General features: G+C 39.9%; 1 protein-coding gene across 4 annotated transcripts in view; it reads right to left on the reverse strand.

Annotated features, from left to right (window-relative positions):
- Positions 1 to 20,523, reverse strand: part of TRAK1 (trafficking kinesin protein 1) — a 145,168-nt gene that overhangs the window by 100,201 nt on the left and 24,444 nt on the right. For 2 of the 4 annotated variants that reach the window (XM_067291341.1, XM_067291340.1), the window contains exon 1: positions 16,907 to 16,992. The exons of the other annotated variants lie outside the window; for them this stretch is intronic. In XM_067291341.1, coding sequence (XP_067147442.1) covers positions 16,907 to 16,992 — 86 coding nt within the window. Of the gene's footprint in view, positions 1 to 16,906; positions 16,993 to 20,523 lie in introns of those variants that run through there. 4 annotated transcript variants of the gene reach the window in all.

A 20,523-nucleotide genomic window follows, 5' to 3' on the forward strand; every position in this document is an offset into this window, starting at 1 on the left:
TACCTTGAAGGGGACACTGGCCCTCTCTCTGAGCAGCTATTTGTTTGGTTTTGTGTGGGGGTTCCCCTTTCCCCCCTGGCAAATGTCCAGTGACCCAGGCAGATGCACCAAGGCTTTCTGCTACCACAGATCACACAGACCTTTTAACTCAAGGCTGATACTGTGTTTAAACTGTGACATGCTTGTTTCTCACAGGAGGACTGGGAACCCTTTGGTCTAGCCAAGTACAATCTTTTCAAATAAGTATCAGCACCCAGTGGTTATGCCACATGCTCCACTACGAAGGATTTTCTCAGGGATATGTCTCCTAGAGAGGGGCTCTTCAACCTGAAAACATTCTTTAATAGTTTCACATGCAGATTTGAAGGCTTTTTCAAATTGTTTTTTATTAAAAACAACAACAACAAAAAAACACATAATCAAGAGTATTAAGCACATGAAGGCATCCAAAAAGAAAATAATCTCAGGATAACTGCCAGTGACACAGCAATGTCAATTAGAATTTAAAAAGTCACTGCTACAGAAGAAAAGCCAGAATATCAGCAGTAATAACCAAAAAGATGCTTAAGCAACAGTATAAATATGTAAAGCATAATACCTTAAACTCAGTGTCCCCAAGGCTGCTCTTGTGACCTCATCTGGCCTCATTTTGACTGCTAGCTCATCAGCCAAGACTGAGTCATGCTTTCTCAAGAAGTAATGCAAGTCAAAACATCACAAATAAAAAGCCCCATAATGACAGAGAGGGAAAAAGCTGTTCTCCACAAGCCAGAGGTTCTCACCACTAGGACTTGGCCTTCAGCATGAGTCCATCAGTCTCTTCTCTCCACAGAAGAAAGAAAAGCGGAAGCACAGTGCAAGACTAACCCTCAGTATGACCTTGGCAGCAGTGGGTGCACAAGCGTGCTCTCATCTAGCTTCATGTAACACTGCCCCTCTCTGAAGTTCCTTGAGGCAAATGCTTTAAGGTCCTATAATTAGTTCTTCCTCGTAAGACCTGCATTACATTATGAGCTTTATACAGTTCCTCCTCCTTTTGTTTCATATAGGCCACCACCTTCCCCTCTTTTTCTCCCCCTTTCACCCCCTCAGTAGTGAATGAATAAACTGAAAACAGTTATAAGTTGGTACACTTCCTTCCCTGCAGTGCATCATGCTATCAGCTGAGAGAGCTCAGCTAGACATGTCGTGTACCTGTCTTGGAAAGAAAAAACTGTTCCAGCCACCACCACGAGGACAGAGTGTATGAGAACTGCATGTACAATAAGGAGGAATTAATCAGGTAGTAAAACAAAGCTCAGAGGTACAGCAATACTAACTACGAACATCTCAGACACATACTTCTTATTCACACCCAGGCATATGTGAAGTGCTCACTGCAGTAGATCAGTGCAAGATGAGTCCAAGGGGCATCATGCAATACTTGCTGAGAGGAAAGAAAGGATCTACTGACTTCAACAGACACTAAATTATTTTGTGGTAGTCTGTTGCTGTGTTTAGCATGTACGAACGCCTGCCTCACACACAGTCAGTACCCAAGCTAAATTACATGAAGGTAAGCTTCAGTACATTAACACTCACGCTGCCCGCCAGCGTGCCTCATAACATCACTGAAAAAACTGCTGGTGTCAAGGATTTGACAAACACCTCAGGTATGAGGGAAAAATACTACACCAGCAGCAAACCAGACCTCCAAGTAGGCTGGATGGCAACAGTGACAACAGAAACCTGCAAGTGCTGTTTGTATAGACAAAACAAGAGCATGAAACTCGCCGATTCTCTACTTTTCTGTAAGCCTCAAAGACCTTCAGAACAAAGGTAAGTATTCAGTACTGCTCTTCACTACTGAGAAAAGCCATAGGACGGAGGGGTGGGATGACCACAAATTCTCTGGAAGTCAGCAGGGGGGATAGCAACATCGTCTGTGCTCTTGAATCTCAGGCTCATTTCCTATCCTCTGAATCAGCAAGGCCACTCAGCCAGAAGTGCAACAAGAAAAGAGGCACAAATACACCAGACACACCAACCAGTTACCAGTAAAAGGGAGTTTGGGGGGGGGGGGCACCCCCCCACCCAACAACTGCCTTACTGAGCACTGCCCGGGTCAGGTGAAGCATGCAGTATGTGAAGATATGCACATTGAAATAAGTTACCATTCCATGCCAAAACTCTGATCAGCAGGCCAAGCTATACTTTCTTCCTCAGGACAACATGAAAGAGTACGTGAAATTAGCGAAAACAGCTGAGAGCCCATGCTGTAACAATAATGTTGCTACAACCACCCCACCCCCACCACCATCCACTGTTTGAACAAAGATACAGTTAACCTAACTGCCAACCGATTAGGGCCAAGGGTTTTAGTCAAGTAACCCTCAACAAAGAGGGGACTGACTCAAGCCACAGATATTTATCAAGACTTAAAACCAGAGAAACAAAATAAGATTTTCATCTTGTTTTGCATTACTATTGTGTTTCTGCTATTACAGAAGGATTTTTGAATTTCTCACTCTCCACATTGATTTTTAAGAGTCTATGTAGAGTCGGAATAATAATAATAATAATAATAATAATAATAATAAAGATACTGTTTCTGCAGGGTTACAGAAAGCCTAACAATTAACACAAGTTGTCATTACTCCAAGTTTTGATAGCTGTCCTTTTGAAAATATTTACATAAAATATCACATAATGGAACCATGATTTCTTTTCTCTACTATTTCTGACTGCAAACAGACAGTGAGAACAGGGGTAAGAAGAACCAACTGAATAAGAAAATGAATCCTTGCAATAGCCCTAACAAACCCCACCTGCTGTGTGCTGATTCACTTAGCTTCAGACTGAGTTTACAGCTTTGGACCAAGTCGGACAATCATATAAAGAGACAGTTAAAAAAAGCAAAACAATCTACTTAGTAAGAGTGACTAGATATTTTCTCAATTTTGCAAGAAGTGAACACTTAAAGTTTCTTATTTCTGTTAGAAGCAGTTTTGAAGATGACTATGAGGAAGCTTACCTCCAGTGAAGTTCAGACCAATTCCTGCTCTAAGGTGCTAAGAGGCTCCGGTTTTGCTCATTAGCACCAGCAGCCCTCAGTCCCTGGCAGTGAGCTTCCCCACATGCTCCAGCAACTGGCACTATGCATCAAGAACATCTCTTGCTCTTCAGGGTTGCCTTACAACCCTAAAGATGCACACTGTCCTTCAGGACTAGCCCACAGTTTCTTAACTGGCTGTTTAAAAATAATAAATAAATAAATAAATAAAATAAAAAAACCACACACCACACACTCTCTCATACCCATTTTCTCTTGCTGTCTTTAAGTAGTTAAGACTGAGAATAACGCTTTCAACCATATGATGTTTGAAAGGGTGGGAGTGAACTGAACCCATCTCTATCACAGACTCTGTAATTCTAGTCCCTCTCTAAAATTTTGGGCTGGGGAATACAGATCACAGCCCTCTTCAAGAAGGAGAAAGCTGCACCTCCAACATTTGTGGATCTACATGCACTGGCCTTAAAAGTCGGTTCAGGTACCACTGCTGTGGAGTGACAGACAAGACTATATATTCCTAAGCAACCAGGGTCCTGGGCCTCGTGCAGTTTACACCAAGCCTTGGTCACCCGGCCTTCCTGACTGCAGAGACACGAGCTGCTGACTAACGCGGGTGCAGCTCGACACATACCGTTCCAATGCAGGACTACTTTCCTTCTGCTGCCACAGAAGCCGATGGCTGCATCAAAAGGGAGAAATCCCACAGCAGTTCTCAGAAACTTACAACACAGTTTAAAAATAAACTGGCACGGTTACTCTCTCAAGTCATTTTTCTGCTTATGAAACTTGTGTGCAAACATCAAGAATGAAATAGGAAATAAGAATTTGGTGTTTAAAGCTTGCTCTGTATACCCAGTACATTTCCATATACATGTGTCTGTGTTCTTGGGAACCTAGGAATGTTTATCTTAACAACAGGCTGCGGTATTTAAGGAAACTGGGCCAATTATCTGTGGCTTAATGCCATTAAAGTCAACGTTACACTAGCAGAGAGAGTTTGCATCAGTGTTCTTAGCCAGGAGCATTAACATGAACCTGGCAATAGCAATACTGTGATACAGTATGTAACAAAAAATAAATAAAAACATTAAAAAGCTCCTTACAAGGGAGAACTATGCAAGAGCACAAGCCAAGTGGTAAAAAACGCAAGTTTAACATACTATGTATGAAGTTTTGCTTCATTTCCAGACTGAGCTATCTTAACTATGCAATGAAGTTGAAATCCAGCATTGTGACTTTTCCAAAGCAGCACAGAAATAAAAGTCTAAAGTCACTCAATACATGTAGAATGATCAAACTGTCTCAAGCAGTCTGGAAATTTAATTTTGGAAAATAATTACAGTAACCCTTAAACATGGTGTTTTTTAAAGTTGTCCTCAGATAAACTCCTGTATGCACATATATATTCTCCAAGATGGATGTTGAACTTCACTTATTCACCAGTCATGACACAAGCAGCAAGAAAGCACTTACCCGAACTGCCCCCTGCCAGCTACTGCTCTATTGCAAGTCCCTGTTGATGAAAGGAGAACTGAAACTACTCTAAGTGGACTAGGCAAGCTGACCTGCTTACCAGTCAGTCAATTCAGTTTCCCACTTATCAGCATGCCTTATGACTTATTCATATCTTATCACCCCGTCAGAAAACATTCCCAGTATACCAACAGCTTCAGGCAAGCAACCAAGCCACTGTTCAGCAAGAAGAAATAGTTCTTTAAAGACCCTTATTCCTATGGCTTGTAAAGTACATACCCCCCCTCCCAAGAACTGAACTGGTTGTCTGAAATTTCTCCGAGAACTCATCCCCATTTTTCACTACAGCATCATAAGCAATCCTTGCATGGGCATGAGAGGAACTGGACAAATTCAGTAAAATACAGACACATGATAATGCTGGAAGTACACACAACAGCATGAAGTTTATAACTATGCAAGTATCAGAAATACAGCATTTGAAGCTCACTTGCATTTCTTCATTCAACTAAAAAAAAATCACTAATGTATTTGATTTTTTTCATTTCCCAGTTTAAAAGAGAAAAGTATCTCACAATAGAACAGTATTATGATGCCTGGAAATTTCTTCATGTTTTTCATGATCTAAATTTGGCAGAGCTTGAAAGAGATTGGTCTAAAGAAAGCAAAGGTCCCATCAGTCTCAGAAGCACACAATGAAGATTTATTTTTCTTGACTCGTGCAGATATTCTGCTATATCAAAAGCAAGGTTATCATTTCCAAGAGTCAGTTTCCTCAAAACAATGATAATATTTACCCATATGTAGAACAAGGACATCTTCTGGACTCTCAATGCCCACAGTTACATTTGAAGACGATTATAAACTTTGACACCATAAGGAATTATCACTACAACCAAAGTAATACAACCAAAGTAAAAGGTAATACAACCAAAGTAAAAACTTCCACACTTTTTGCTTGCTTATGTAGAAGCAAGTTTCTGTCAAGAGAGCTGTGGAAGATTCAGATTTATAAATCAAACAAGCAAAATGGAAAACAAGGCCTATGTGTACAATCCTGAACATAAACACAGGATTTCCTGAAAGGAACAAACCTCTTCTTACCTTCTCTGTAAATTCCCTGTGTAGATTGCTCGTTTGGCACACAAACTCTTATCTGAGCTAAACTAGGTAAAGAGAAGCCAAGATTTGATGGCTGGAGCCAATAGCATCAAAGAGTGCTTTGAGACTGAGCACATTACTTCTAAAATGTCATCATTTAATCTTCGCAAGGGAGAACTAATTTTAGGTTTTCTGTCCAGTATGTTCTATGGAGTTGCAAGCACTAAATCTTAAAGCTTTAATATACCTTTCACTGGCAAGACAGAATATGAAACTCTTTGCTACTAAAAAAGGTCTTGGGAGCACTCCTGTGCAGCTTACTGTAGCAAACAAGGAAAAATTAACTTTCATGGAAAGGACTGCACATCACATCATTACAAAAGAGCATTTTTAGGAAAAAATACTTCTGCATACTATGTAGGCAATGACTTCCCTGAAATGAAGTCAGCCTAAGATTTAACAACTTCTACTGTTCGTGCAGAAAAGCTTTTGATCCAAATTTAGACATGCTTTAAGCACCAGCAAGTTGACATACTACAGTGTATCTGCCTGAAGGTTTGGGATCCAACAGAACTTTCAGCAAGATGTCCTCTTAAGTCCAAAGGCAGTCCAAAGGTCTCCAAGCCATCACTTGCCCCATAAAACTAACAGTTGTGGCTTTGTTTAACAAATTTTTGGTCACCCTTTTGGTCAGAAGAAAGTAAATGAAGCACTTCCCAAGCAAAAAAGTTCTTAGAAATGAAGACCGTAATCCAAAGAGGAGGTTAAAATTTCCCCCCACATACACCAAGATGCAGGGCTTTATACATTACAGTAATTCCCACTGCAAAGTAGAGACCTGGGTACACTAGCCCTCCCTTTTTTCCCTTGCTAGTCTGGATCCAGACTCAAGTCTTCAGAAACATACTGTTTATTTGTTTGTACCAACTGCAGGGTCCAGCAAAGGCACAAACCCATTTCTGCTAAGAACCATTTTCTGTGCTCCTCAGTAGCCTAAAAGCACACAGGCTCTTACACAGAAGCAAGCTGCCAATCCAAGCGGACCTTCAGGCACCTTCATGTTGCCAGCAGTCAGTCAGGAATGTTCACCATCAGCTGGACTTGTCACTTAAGAGCCCATGGAAGAATACAGTATCATAATGCCTCTGTAGGACCCCGTGGGTCACAACAGTGTAGCTCAATTTTCACATCCCTGTCCCCCACCAATGAAGAAGAAAAAAAAGTGTGCATGTACCCCACTTATTAAATAGAGAATAAAGATTCATCATCAAGATACCCTATTGATATTCAGCACTTTGCTGGAAACTCCATGACCAGAACAGGAAACACAGTAACAGATTATTTTCTGGGTAGCATAGTCACATCATGCACTCCACAGCACTGTTCCTGATTGCAGGGATGTTAGCAAACTTCACTCCCCTTGATTCAGGCCTAGCAACAATTCCCTTGTCAGCTTCCGCCATCGCCAACACCAGCAACTAACCTGCCAAGGCCCAAATAAGCCACTCTCCTATAGTTAAAAGGGGATACAGCCCCTCCAGGTGCATGTCTTGGTGATGAAAAGCTGCACCAAAGCTTTCCTAGAGCTCTGTTTCTCATGATAGAGCAACAGACCCACAGTTTCACTATGCTCTGCTTATGCCCTTGCTGCAAAGTTGCTGTTCAGCCCAGACTCCACAGCCACCAAAATCCACAACAGCTGCCTGCATGGCCCCTGCCTACAGCCCAAATACTCAGTGCAATTTGAGTAAGGCATGCTGCCACATTCTCAGCAGGACAAACTGCTGTGGAAATGCCCTCTTCCTCAGTCCAGCTCTCTACCTACACTGACTGCGGTAGAAACAAGCACGACTATTAATAAGCAAGAGGAAAAGGTCATCAACTTGACTTGGATCCATGACTTTCTAGGCTAAGATCACTTGCACAGGATGCCAGAAGGGCCAGATAAGAAACCAGTTTTCCCAGAACATACCATGAAAATACATGGAAACAACACAATATACACCTGTGAGGTCTCCCACAGAGTCCTACTGTCAAATGAGTAGTAATACACCCATGTTGATATGGAACAGAAGGGCATTTTACAGCTCCAGCTGGTTTCAGCTAACCCATGCTGGATCTACAAATGGGGGGGGGGGGGGGGGGTAACACAAAACAAGTTCAGCATCAGAAAACATAGCACCAGTTGTTAAATGATTTTTTTGCAGGTTTTCTCCTTCTAACATTTGTTAAGTGTCATTTCATAGGTTTCCATTCTTCTCCAAGCTTTACACACTGTTCAGTATTTTCAGGTCTGAACACACAAAGAACAGAGCCCTTTGTTAACTTTTTGTAGGCCTCTACATAGAGAGGCCAACTTAACAGTGCAATTAAGAACATATAGATAGCACAAAGAAGGATATTTTCTTGCTACTAGAGCACGTGTATGGTTTACTTGCATAGTATTTGGCTGCAGGAGAAGGCTTCCAGGTTCGGACACAAATTTTTCACTTTCCCCTTGCACAAGTTTTATTATTATTAAATAAGAAGTTTGTTTTTGCAGTCCTGTGTCACCACAACTATTTCATTGAAAATATATTCATCTGTCCTGCTCAGTACTATAGGCACACATCTGTGCACAGTGGGAGAGCATATTCCTACAGACCGTGACAGGAAGAGAGTTTGAGCACTGCTCTATGCTTGTTCCAAATGCACCCGCAGACAGTACAGCTGCACAGCGTTACATGGTCATTCGCGGTGCAAAGTAACAAGTAACTGGACAGTACACTGGCCACATCGTTCCAGTGTTCTACTGGAGAGCCACCGGGCCCAGTGACAGAGCTACACACACCATCAGCCACAAACCCAAACGCTACCTTAGTACAGTTGCATCCCACGTCAGTTCCCCTAGATGCAAGATATAGGGCGTGATCTGGGAAGAACGGCCACCATGTTTTAAGCATTATGGTCTGTGTTCTTCAGACAAACTACGAACAGTTGCAAAAGCAAAACTGAATTTTAGCTAGCAGTATACTTTAGCATCCATCTTAGGAGAAAAGAGTTTTACTAGCATTAATAGACAACTTCACTAGAATTCTAGTACGGCTCTAGGTTTATTAGTACCGTAGTCATCTGACAGCATACATTTGTTCCAAATCAGCCACAGGCACGAGACTTCATTCTTATCAAACACAGCTATGCAAGTCTGCAAATCACTCAGGACACAAGCTCTACATGACACTTATGACAGTAGGCAGAAAACACCTGATCCCACATAAAGTCAGCATCACATGCAGAATTTTTAGGGTTAAACATCCTGCACAGGCAAAGCTGCATGACCAGATAAAGCCCAACAAAATCTGCAAGACTGCACATGAAGCACAAGGTTCAGCCCCCATACAATAATCTTTGCAGGTCCAGGGCCTGCCAGTCAAAATGAAGAAAAATGATGTTCACAAACATTCTGACTGGCTGGTGGAAAGAGAGAGATATGTATTTTTAAGAGATAATACTTTCAAGTGAGAGAAAGCAAAAAAAAAGAAAAAAAAAGAGAGATAGTATGACAGAACATACAAAACTTAAATAAATAGTAAAAAGAGATAGCTAATCTTTCACTTCAACATGCCTGCAAATGTTCGACTTCACGAAATGTTATTTTATAAAACACTGTAGCAATGGACACAATTTAGCTTACTTTATCTTCAGTGACCCAACAGCAATGAAATACACATCTCTGAAATGTTTCTGCTATGTGGCAATGTTCCCAGATATGTCACTTGAGAAGTTTCAAACTGTTTAAAATTCCATTTTAAATTCTCTACCTGCAACTTCTATTTGCACGGCTAAACGCAAATGAAGAAAAGCACAATCACTCAGCCATGCTCATGGAGACTAAAAACTGGGAGATAACCTTTGACTTTCTTTTGCACTAGGACAAACTGCATATAAAAAAAAAAAAAGAGAGAGAGAGAGCACGCACACACGCAAGAGCGAGAGAGAGAAAAGCACTACAACAAATTTAGGGGAGTTTCACTAGTTATTTTCCCACCAGGAATAACAGTGACTTTCCTATCCTGACTTCAGAGCATAGCACACAAATATGGCTGCAGTAGAAAACTAGCAGAAAGAACAAGGCAGCCCAACAGCAAACACTTACGTACAACAGCTCTGTGAATAAAAGAGATCAATCTGAAGCTCATGAAAGAGAGTGTTTTTTAAATATTTTTTATTATTATTAAAAAGCTGCCTGTAGCTAAGCATCATGATCAAATTCAAGGTTTCACAGTTTACAACTACTTCCTTTTCCAGGGATATTGTCTACATGATGTGTCCTTAGTCACTGTACAATCAGAATAGTCTTGTTTTAAGAAAAAGGAGTATACAAATTACTAATCACTCCCACTCCACCTGAACTGTCTCAGGTCAGAGCCTCTCCACTAATCGTTGATGAGAGCAGCAGTTTTCTCAGATGAGTTAGAAGGCCCAAGTTTAAGACACCACGTATCCAGACAGCCCTTGGACTTCACCACAGTCAAAAGAAAGGAAAGAAGGCACGTCTCCCTCATGCAGTTCTACCGATTTCCCCCCAATAACATGAGGATTATTCCTAGGCCAATGTACACTTTCTTGATCAAGCTAACACACCTGAGATGCATGTCTTTACTTTACAAGTTACCAGGAAATATCAGCATAATCAAAAATAGATGCAACAGTTGGAAGTGAAAGTTACCTCCCTCCCCCACCATTCCCATGGCAGCTCCCACATACAACACTCTGCCAGGGCTCTGTCCCTCAATAACTCTAACAGCCTGACCAGACCATTAAAAATAGCTTCTCGACTACAAGACACGTACACTATCAGCAGAAAACATTTCTGCAGACCTAGTAACATGCCCACAGCTCAGTCTGGTGACCTAACAGACTAAGGACGCAAGCTAAAGAATGACTGTCAGGTTAGGGAAGCCTGACTGCAGCCAGCCAATGCCCATCGCAGACAGAATGCGCAGTTTTTTTTCTTTAAGTAATAGATGCTTTACAAGCAATCTCAATAAATTGTACTGGGATTATTATTTTTTCATGAGAGTAAGGATATTGTAATCAACACTGACTATAAAATTTGAATACCTTACAAACCATCAATAATCTCAAGCACACTTAAATATATTAGCTTGCAATCCAGCAAAGTTTCCAACAATTCTGTTTCTGGAGGTCTTTATAAGCAACATGTAATAAGGTACATGACACCAGGGCAACATTCTCCACACTTCAGGAAGTATTAATACCATTTCGCAGTGGAAAAAAACAGGCAGGGAGATTAAAAGGCTTGCCCAAGTCACTTTTGTGTAGATACCTGCGATGTGGGTTCTGTTACTTCATCGCATGCTATGATCACTAGTCCAGGAAAAAGTGCATGTGAAATCCTTCATTACCTAAAGTTCCAAGATGCAGAATTAAAAGACAGTTAGCATCTCAGAGTTGTGCAGAGGCATGTGTTTCTGTCAAACTTTCAGACAGCAGAAGAATTTTGGTGGCATTATATGAAATGGAGGAGTGCATTAATATCAAATATACCCAAGTTGCTTGTTCTCCTTCTATCTCTAGATCTAAATTCTCTAGTTTAACAGTGAGGGCTGAATGGAATAAATTATTGATCTGAGGTTCAACAGTCATACACAAAAACTCTTCTTGCATTTTGAGAGGTAGTGGTAACAAAACCTACTTCTAAGAAAAATGAATCATACAGATTAAGGCTGTCCTTCACATAGATGTTCTTTCAAAAATCTGAGATAGCCATTTCTTGCCAGGAGCAAAGCAATGAAGTATTGCTCAATGAAATCAAAATATAAATATTTCCCTCTTTCCCCCTTCAGAAAATTAGTTTTATGCTAACTGATAGATTATACTTAAATTATGGTAAATGCATATATAACAACAGTGACTTGACAAGCAGGAGCAGGTCTTCTTGAGACATTGTATGAAATGGTATACTGCACTGTATAGCTCTGCTCAAGTGCTACCTAAGGCGTCTTAAACAAAAGCAACAAGAAAACCCCAAAACAAAGAATCAAACATACCACACCACAACATCTTGACTCACAGCATCCATGTTCTACATATTTTATCTCAAAGGGAACTTGACAACTCTCAAATACACAGAAAAAGTTAGCAAGACTGAAATTTCACACACAAAACTGCCCTCTCTGTACAGAAGACAAATTACTGCAACTTCCACCACTCACTCCTAACTGCACACAGCACCATGACTTATTCTAAATGGATGGAACAGATTTCTTGTGTCATTACAGCAAAAACTCTGCAACCAAACACTGAGATCCTTGGTCTGACACTTTATCCCAATCTTATTCTGTAAGGTCTGTAAAAGTTAACTTTGTTCAGAGAATTTAAATAGCAAAGCATTCAATATGAACTTACAGATGTCGCTCCACTGGCTGACAGTTGACATATTATCAGTGCTGATGCTCCTATCAAATACAGGCCTAATCTCTACAGACAAAGTTTTTAAACATGAAGATGTCCTTCCTATTTGGGCTGTCTTTGCTTTTGCAATGATGTTGAGGTGTTTTAATTCTTCACATGGAAGACAACAGTAACTTTCACAACACCACCTTGCAAACTGATTCACCATTTGTGAAGTTATATATTCCTAAGCACAGAAAGAATTATACATCATCAACTGTTGCTGCATTAAGGGCTCTAACTTTAAGCAGCCTGAGATCAACAACAGCTACTTTAGACTTTGAACAGCATACTTCAGAGGCTTTTTTTTTCCTGTACAGCTGCCTCCACATCAACAGTATGGTTTGACCCAAAATAAATTCCTGTGCAGAGCCAAAGTGATACAAATTAAAAATTTATGCTTTCAAGTATAACCTAGATGTGCAATCTATTTCCATACATGTCATCCTTTAAAGATTTAGAGTGCTTCCCTCCCCCTGCCAAAGTCCAACCCAGATGTGAGCAAAGCAGGACTTTCCATGGCTACTGTAAACACAGGGAATCCATTCCTCCATTTGTTTTTCCCATGACACTTTCATTGGAGGGCAAGTCGCATCAGTTACACAATGACCTTCCTACTGATGTTACATAAATGACCACTCCAGAAATACTAAGTTCTCTGAATCAAGTTAAATATTACTGTGCTGTTGACAGAATAGATACGGTGTGAAGCCACACTATTGGGAAAGGGAGACATACAAATAAACTTAGGCACAATTTAAGAAAAAGAGCAGAAATCCCACTAGATTTGCATCTTTCTTTCAAAGGCAGAGAAGAAAGAAGAATTTGACTGACTGTAGCCTTTGCCATTTCAGGATAAACACATTCAATTCAAATTTTTTGCGGATGTGTGGGTTTTTTTCCCTCTCCAAGGGAAGGGGTGACAGAGGGTGAGGATGTGTCTCAACTTACCTACTTTCTGCTCAACTTTGAGACACAGTCATTTTTCCTACCTCATACTTTCTTTCTCTCTCCATCCCCTAAGAACTTTGCTTATGGGAAGAAAAGGAAAAGTCAGTTCAAAAGTCACCAACACTTCTCAGCAAACTTAAGGATATCCTGACCAGAGACATACGTCACTTCTTGGTTTACCTTCCTCCAAAAAGTTACCAGGAGCAGTACCAAACAAGTGCGCTGAAGACCAAACTTAGGATGCCTGTGTTGTAACTCTGGAGCAGCTCCACTGAAAACTAACTGAACAAGAACAAGTGAAAATACCAAAAGGCTGATTTTCCTTCACCTTCCCTTGTAAAATTTAGTGTAGCTGTGCACTAACAGTTGCCACTGTTTGTATTTCTTGAGGCTAAAGAGTGGGGCTAAGGGGAGGAAACAAACAATCTGGTCAAAAACAAACAAAAATAAGCTCAAGGTCTCTTACATCAATACATGTCTAAATTGGAATTTCCACATGATATCCGAGCTATCTATATTAAGCTTCTCAGTCTTCCACTAAATTAAGCTCGAGTGGCTTAAAGTTCACATGATTTTTCAGAGCCTAACTAGGCAGCTGATCATATTCTTTCTGAATCTCCTGTATTGAAAGTTTCCTTGTCAGCTACATTTTTCATCTGCAGTTCCAGCTTTCCTCCTGATGAACCCCTGTTATGCATGAAATCAAATGACAGCACGAAGTACAATTCAAAGGCATCCTCTTTTAGAGCAATAGGATTTCAGAATGAGGTGAGATCAAAGAGAACAGTGCCAGTTGATGAGAAAATAGTTTCAGTATTTGAAAAATCTAAGAACATGGAAATCACAAGATGAAATATACTCCTATCATTTCTAATCCTCATGTTTTCCCAGTAATGCCTGTAAAGCTCCACAGTGAATAGCAATGCTTCCAGGGCAAGCTATATTGCTCTAACAGGCCACATATCCATCTAAGTCTTCAATTTCATATTTGCAATGAATGAATTTGAATTGAATACGAAATGAATGAATTTGTCGCAGAATAATCCAAAATAAAATCCTAATTGGAAAGTCTAATAAATGTATCACAAATTAGTTCCAATACTTTCCGTTCTGTTTAAAAAAGGCATTAAGATGAAATTACTCTTTCTTGCAAGTCTAAGGGCTGCAAGTTTTAGTACAGCTCTTTGCTCTTTGCTTTTATTCAAGCTTGCTTCACACACCTAGAACCAATCTGCTCAATGAACATGACCTCAAGATTAGAGTCAAAGCTTCCAACAGCACCTTTCACACAGAGCCTCCTCTGCCTCCAACTTTCTCCTTATAGTCTGTGTTAATGCTGTGTTTTCAGACATAGTTCATCAGAAAGAAACAAAGCTGATTTGCACTGTAGTCCATGCCATAAAAATACATACATTATCAGCAACACCCAGGATAACATGGCGGGGGGGGAGGGAATTCGTTGAAAACATTTCTGATTTTAATGACTTCCTTCAAAAAGGCTTCTGCCACAAGAACTCAACACCTGTGTAAGACAGATATTTATCCTCCATATTTTACAGATAGGTTAAAAAAAAAAAGTGGGGACAAATTCTGAATCATTCTGTCATGCATACGTAAGCCTCACTAGAAGTAAGGCCTAATGGAGAGAAACAGGGAGGGTGGGTAAGTGCACAAAGAGAATACAAGCTCTTTGAATTCACAGTACCTTCCTGTTCTGTACTGTAGGGCAAAACAGGAATTTACAAGGGGAAAGCAAGCCAGACAAGAATGAACAAGGAAAAATCTATTAGGTGTACCCCACTGAGGAACACTGTGTTCTTCAGTCTACCCCCTATGGACAAAGGCGCCAACTAAAATGTAAGTGCCCTTCAGTTTTCTTAATAGTGCAAAGTAATACTACTCCAGGCGCTGGGGGCGGAGGGAAGGGGGAGAGCAAAAGCAGCTGACAAGAAAGGTATTCTTTCTGCTTGATATGGAACTCCATCTCTGCCTAACTACAATTACACTCCCATAATCTGCAAAGTCTTATTACAGATGCTAACAAACTCTACAGAAAATTCTCATTTCCTTCCCTCCCCTGCCCAACAGTTGTCTAAAAACAGCTGTAGCAGCGAGATTCCAGGGTTTGTAAAGGGGTTTTGTTTCTGTGTTGTTCAAGTTTTGCAGGGTGCCAGTCCAAAGCACTTCCATAAAGTTTAAATCTAAAGCTTTTGATTAAGAAGCTTCAGCTTCCTTCAAGTCAGTCAATCACAGAGCAGGGAACAGCTACCATAGGCCTTGTTCCAGAGCTAAAAAGCTCCCAACCATGGAAAGGCCCTTTAAAGTGTTTTGGCTCCAAGATGAAACGGGTTTTGTAACAAAGAGCCTGTGAACAGTAAAGTTAAATTTGATTTCTTCTTTTAATTTGATTATAAGCAGTTGCAAATTTTTACAGATTTATTAGATGTACTCATTCTTTTAACAGAGTTCAGACACAGCCAAATTGTGGGGAAGTAAAAAGAATCAGCAAATTATATAGACTTGTTCTTCATTTGAATATAGTAATGAAGACTGTTACACTAAAATTTGTTGGTAAGCAAATAAATCCACAGCAACTATGCCTGCTGGGGGGGGGGGGGGGGGAAGCTTTCCCACCCTTCTGTCACCAGAACGCAACCAGTACTTAACTTTAAGAGCAATCTAGAATTTCAGAGTCACCAATATCTAAAAAAATTAGCCTATACTTAAAATAATAGACTTTCTTGGAAAAAATGTCTGATACATTCCAAAATTCACGCAGTAATTTGTAGCCATTTTGCTTTTTCAGTTTGAAAGTTCGGGTTTCAAATTTAAATACAGACAAGAAAAACCTCAAATCACATCCAGCAAAAGAGCTTAACAAAACGATGACACCCTCAGCACAAATCATCTTTTGGAAAGAAAATGGTCAGATCTAAGCTCCTTACATTGTAGGAATTTCCACTGTAACAAAAAAAAGAAGTCCAGGACACCACTTAGACAGGCATCACTAATAACATACTTCAGTAAATAGGCTTACAGTTACCAAAGTATCTATCAGCATAGAAAGGTTAAGACACATTGCATATAAATATTAATACATATTTATTGCCTCTGAAGCTCCAAGTTCACTGATAGGAATCAGTGGTAAATAAATTGTCCTATGAATATCCACTATCCCAAATAACTGCAATTTATTTGCAGCTGAAAGTCTGCAACACTGTGCAAATAATTCAGCTCGCACTGATTTACCTGCTCCCATCATAGCACTTGTTTAATAATCGCATCATGACTTAAGATACCTGATGCCCAAAGGAGATTCATCTGTAAGCTTAAAAATCTTAGATAGCTCAGATTCCTATTGTTCTGTACTCAAAACTTATGGTGACAGCATTTTAGCTAACGTGACAGTTTACTAGAACTTTAGATCTTGAGGTACAACTCCGAAGAGGGGAGGAGGGAGAGGGAGAAAACAGCCACAGCAAACAGCCATCTTTGACCCCTTCAAGCACAGTACGTTGTCAACGCTCTATTTTTTACAGCCCAAAGCGTAAGTCCTTCCCCCTACCCCACCAGAACAAAACCTGTGTGTGACAATACAACAGCAGTTCAGCTCAGCATTATTTAAGAAAGAGACCAGGCAGCGTTATCCAGTGCAACAGTTTGAAAACAATGTTCAACTAAGCTGCAGAGTAAGGGATTTCAAAAGATACTAAAGCAGCATTTGCCATGTTTTAAATCAGCTCAGACAAAGGGATGGAACATGGACAGCGATGCCTCTGTGCAAGCACTACATACATGCGACACAAAGCAAAACCCTGTGAGGAGAGACAAACAACATCAGGGATTACAACTCTGCAGCAGCGGTTGCTGTACCTGGTTTTCAGCTCTCTCTGCTCTTGATCATCTGCATGGCATTCTTCCTCTCCTGAGTCTTCTCTCCCCCCCCAGAACTTCACCATTTGGCTAGCAGGCTCGCTTCAAGTGTCGCTTCTATTGCGTTTCCCCCACACGAACAGTTCTTTATGCTGTAAGGTCATTTAAATGCAATTGTAACTTTGGCTCACGCACAAGTTTCCTCGCCCTCTCTTGGCAGAGCAGTTACACAAACTACCAAACTGAGTCAAAGAGAAAGGGTTAGACGACTCCTCTCTCGTCACAGTCTGCTGCATTAAAACCTTGATCTTTTGAGTGCATTTCACAATATCTACAGTCTTAACCATGTCAAGGAATTTTTAGGTTCATCACAGAGCAGTATAGACAACTATATGCAAACTTCCTCTGACCAGAACAAATACTAGCACATCCTTCCCCCTTAAACATGATATAGAAAGCACAGGCAAAAAATAGGGACATTCATCACAGTCATGAAGACACTACAACATGTTTCTACAATCTTCACAAAAGAGTCAGATTTATCCACAGAACAAAATAAAGCAATGCTTTAAAACTGCATACATTTCAAAAGACTAAGGCTTTCTCAGACAAGTCTTGAAATACCGACAGAATAACAGAGCTATGATCTCACTGGCAATCACACAAGTACTTCCACAAATGAAGCCCTGATCGGTTGAATTTATCCTGCAAAGGAAAGACCTAAAATCACAAACCTTGCCACCCTCAAATGGCATGTTTTATACAGAACATGGTCTGTCCCCTCAGCAGACTTGGGTTTTAAGAATTTGAAAAACTTTCTCACTCTTCACAAAACTATCGGGCAATTTCCTTTCTTAATCTCTCCTACAAGATGGATCACAACTGTTCTCAGGCCATCTCCTGTCCCCTCACAACCAGTACAAGTTCACAGTTGCAGCCACCTCTTCTCCCAGTAGCAATTCTTTGTGGACTGATCCAATTATCACTTTCAAAATAGAAGATGCACATACTTTTTCTTCAAAGAGAAAGTCCACACCAAGGACAGCCTTTTGAATCTTGCTAAATATGAAATAAGACTTCCTCTCTGCAAAAACAGACCCTCCTTCAACAAAATAAAGGATAATCTGATTTTAAGCATTTCTCATCTGGTCCTGCTGAAGAAATCTTCCCACTCGTCCCCAACAAGCCAGAAAATGAAGTTCAACTGTAATTACTCAAGGACTCGCATCTACATTGATGGTTATTTGCAGTGCTTCCTCTTAGATCAAGCTTTTGGATGCTGCCAACCTATCTTGGATCAAGAAAAGTCTTCTTACTATATAAATCCTTTATGCTCATGCATGTATTCAAACTGATTTGCATTCAATCATCTTGTTACTCTCCAAATCAAGATTGAGCATAACCACATGCCTGGACAATGGCCAGCCTTTAATGTACACAAACCTTGTCTACTTTATCAGTGGAGCTGCAGATAATCCCCATACCTTTTCAAACCACTGTTTGCTGTTAAATGACAGTTCTAACTCATGCAATTTTAACATATTAAAGTGCAAGAACTGTTACAAGTATCAGGCTGTAATTACAAGGTCTGAAAGTCACCATATGGTGAACAGTAAATTTCATTAGCTAATTTAAACTTATAAGTGTAATCCTGCTCTCATGTGCACCTGTATGCTTCATCTTAAGCATGAACACAAAGATCTGCAACAGGAGAAATTTAATTATTTTGTTTTTGGGCCAGACAGCAAAGCCAAGATTTAATGTAGTAACACCTGAAAATATTTCATAGATCCCAGCAGCTGAGAAAAACATTGTACGTCTCCTATTTCAAAGGAAATAGCTTCCCCTCCCCAAGTTAGTTATACCACTTAGTTCCACTGCTAGACAGACCAAATTTTTCCAGTACCATGGATTTTATATATATATATATATATATATATATATACACACACATATATAAAAATAAAAAGAGAGAGAGAGAATTCCCTTCCTTCCCCAAGAGTTGCAAAAACAAGAAAGAGAGGGGAAAGAAATACAGCATTAGTCTTTCAGTAAACAGCGAGTATCAGTTAAAGACAAAGCAGAACCAAGATTCACAGCAACAAACAAATATAGCACTTCAGTGCTCAGGGCATGGAACAAAATACTCTTTAAGGGTGAAGTTTTAGGGACAAGTGTTTTCTTTTCACCAACATACAGTACTAAAGAGAAAGATTTCCTGTTCATCCTCTCTGTGTGCAAGTTGGTATTTCCACAGACGTTTTCCTGGTATCCCAGCAGATAAGAGTATCTTGTAAAAGTCTTTTTCTTTTTCATTCATTTTTTTTAATTATGAAATTAACTTTTACTAAGAACTAAGAATTTTTCAACTAATGTTTTTCTTTTAGATTTTCTACAGAGTACACGTAATTGCCATCTTCCATCTGTCTTCCCCAGGCATCTTTAACACTAGAAAGATTTGCTGACTCTATAATCAAGAATGAGAAGAAAATAAGACTATTTATCCCTTGCCAGACTGTGTCATTGTTCAATATTCAGCAGGATAAATAAGGATTTAATTCTACAGCTGGCTGGCTACTAAACATTGTATGGATTTACTTGGGTTGATTATTTGGCAAAGTTTATTCTCAAACACAAATCTCTGTTTCGTATATATTTTGGGCAGCCCCATGTACAAGATGCTCTTATGCAACTGCGGATGCGAATTGCCAGATCAGCATACCTCAGACCTTCAAGGCATTCTAATGCATTCCTCCTTAAATAATTGATTTGCTGTTAAAGAAAGGAAACAGGAATATCAGCTATTTGCCTTATTTTCACAGTGGAAAACTAATTTCAGTCAGGACTTTCTGCTGAACAGTACCCAGGTAAATGGTTTCTGAATGACCACCATCCCTTTCTTAAATTATTATTTATGAAAACAAAAGGCGTGTATAAATCTCAAAGAGTACATCAGTCAAGCTAAATGCAGTATATGTAATGAGATTAAATCCCTACTACAATGCAATCAGCTCTGTTCCTGAAGGATAGCAGACAAATAGATAATGTGATGAAAGGGAGAACAGTGACAGATTCTAACACCTGGGCATCACCCCAGGTTTTGCAAAAAGTAACACAAGATCTTCATCAGCAACAACAAGCAGTTTTTTGGTGCTGTTCACAAACCTAGATCTCTTATAAACAAAAGTCACCTGACTGGTATCACCTCCAAAGCCTCAAGCATTGACTGCAGATCTCCTGCCCACCCATAAAACATTATGTCAGCACAGTAGAAACAGTCCAGACAGGCATGGAGGACTGCACAACCTCCATCATCCATCTACTAACACTGCATATCCCCAAGACAAGCACTGTCTATTTCCTGGTGGTGTGGCAGACACATTGAAAGTAACCCAAGTCTAGAATCTGACATTTCTGCCTTGATAGTTCATTTGCAATAGGGAAAAACAAAACAAAAAACAAACAAACTCATAAAAAGCACTACAGGCAAAGCACAAGATTTCTTGCTTTACTTCACCTGCAGTGTATTTCAAATCAACCTTTCTAAACTATTTTATTGTTTGATAGATTTGCAGTATAACTTTCACTACCATTTTAGCTTGGTGGTGAGGAAGAAA

Source organism: Apteryx mantelli, chromosome 2, assembly GCF_036417845.1.
Source record: "Apteryx mantelli isolate bAptMan1 chromosome 2, bAptMan1.hap1, whole genome shotgun sequence".
NCBI lineage: Eukaryota > Metazoa > Chordata > Aves > Apterygiformes > Apterygidae > Apteryx > Apteryx mantelli.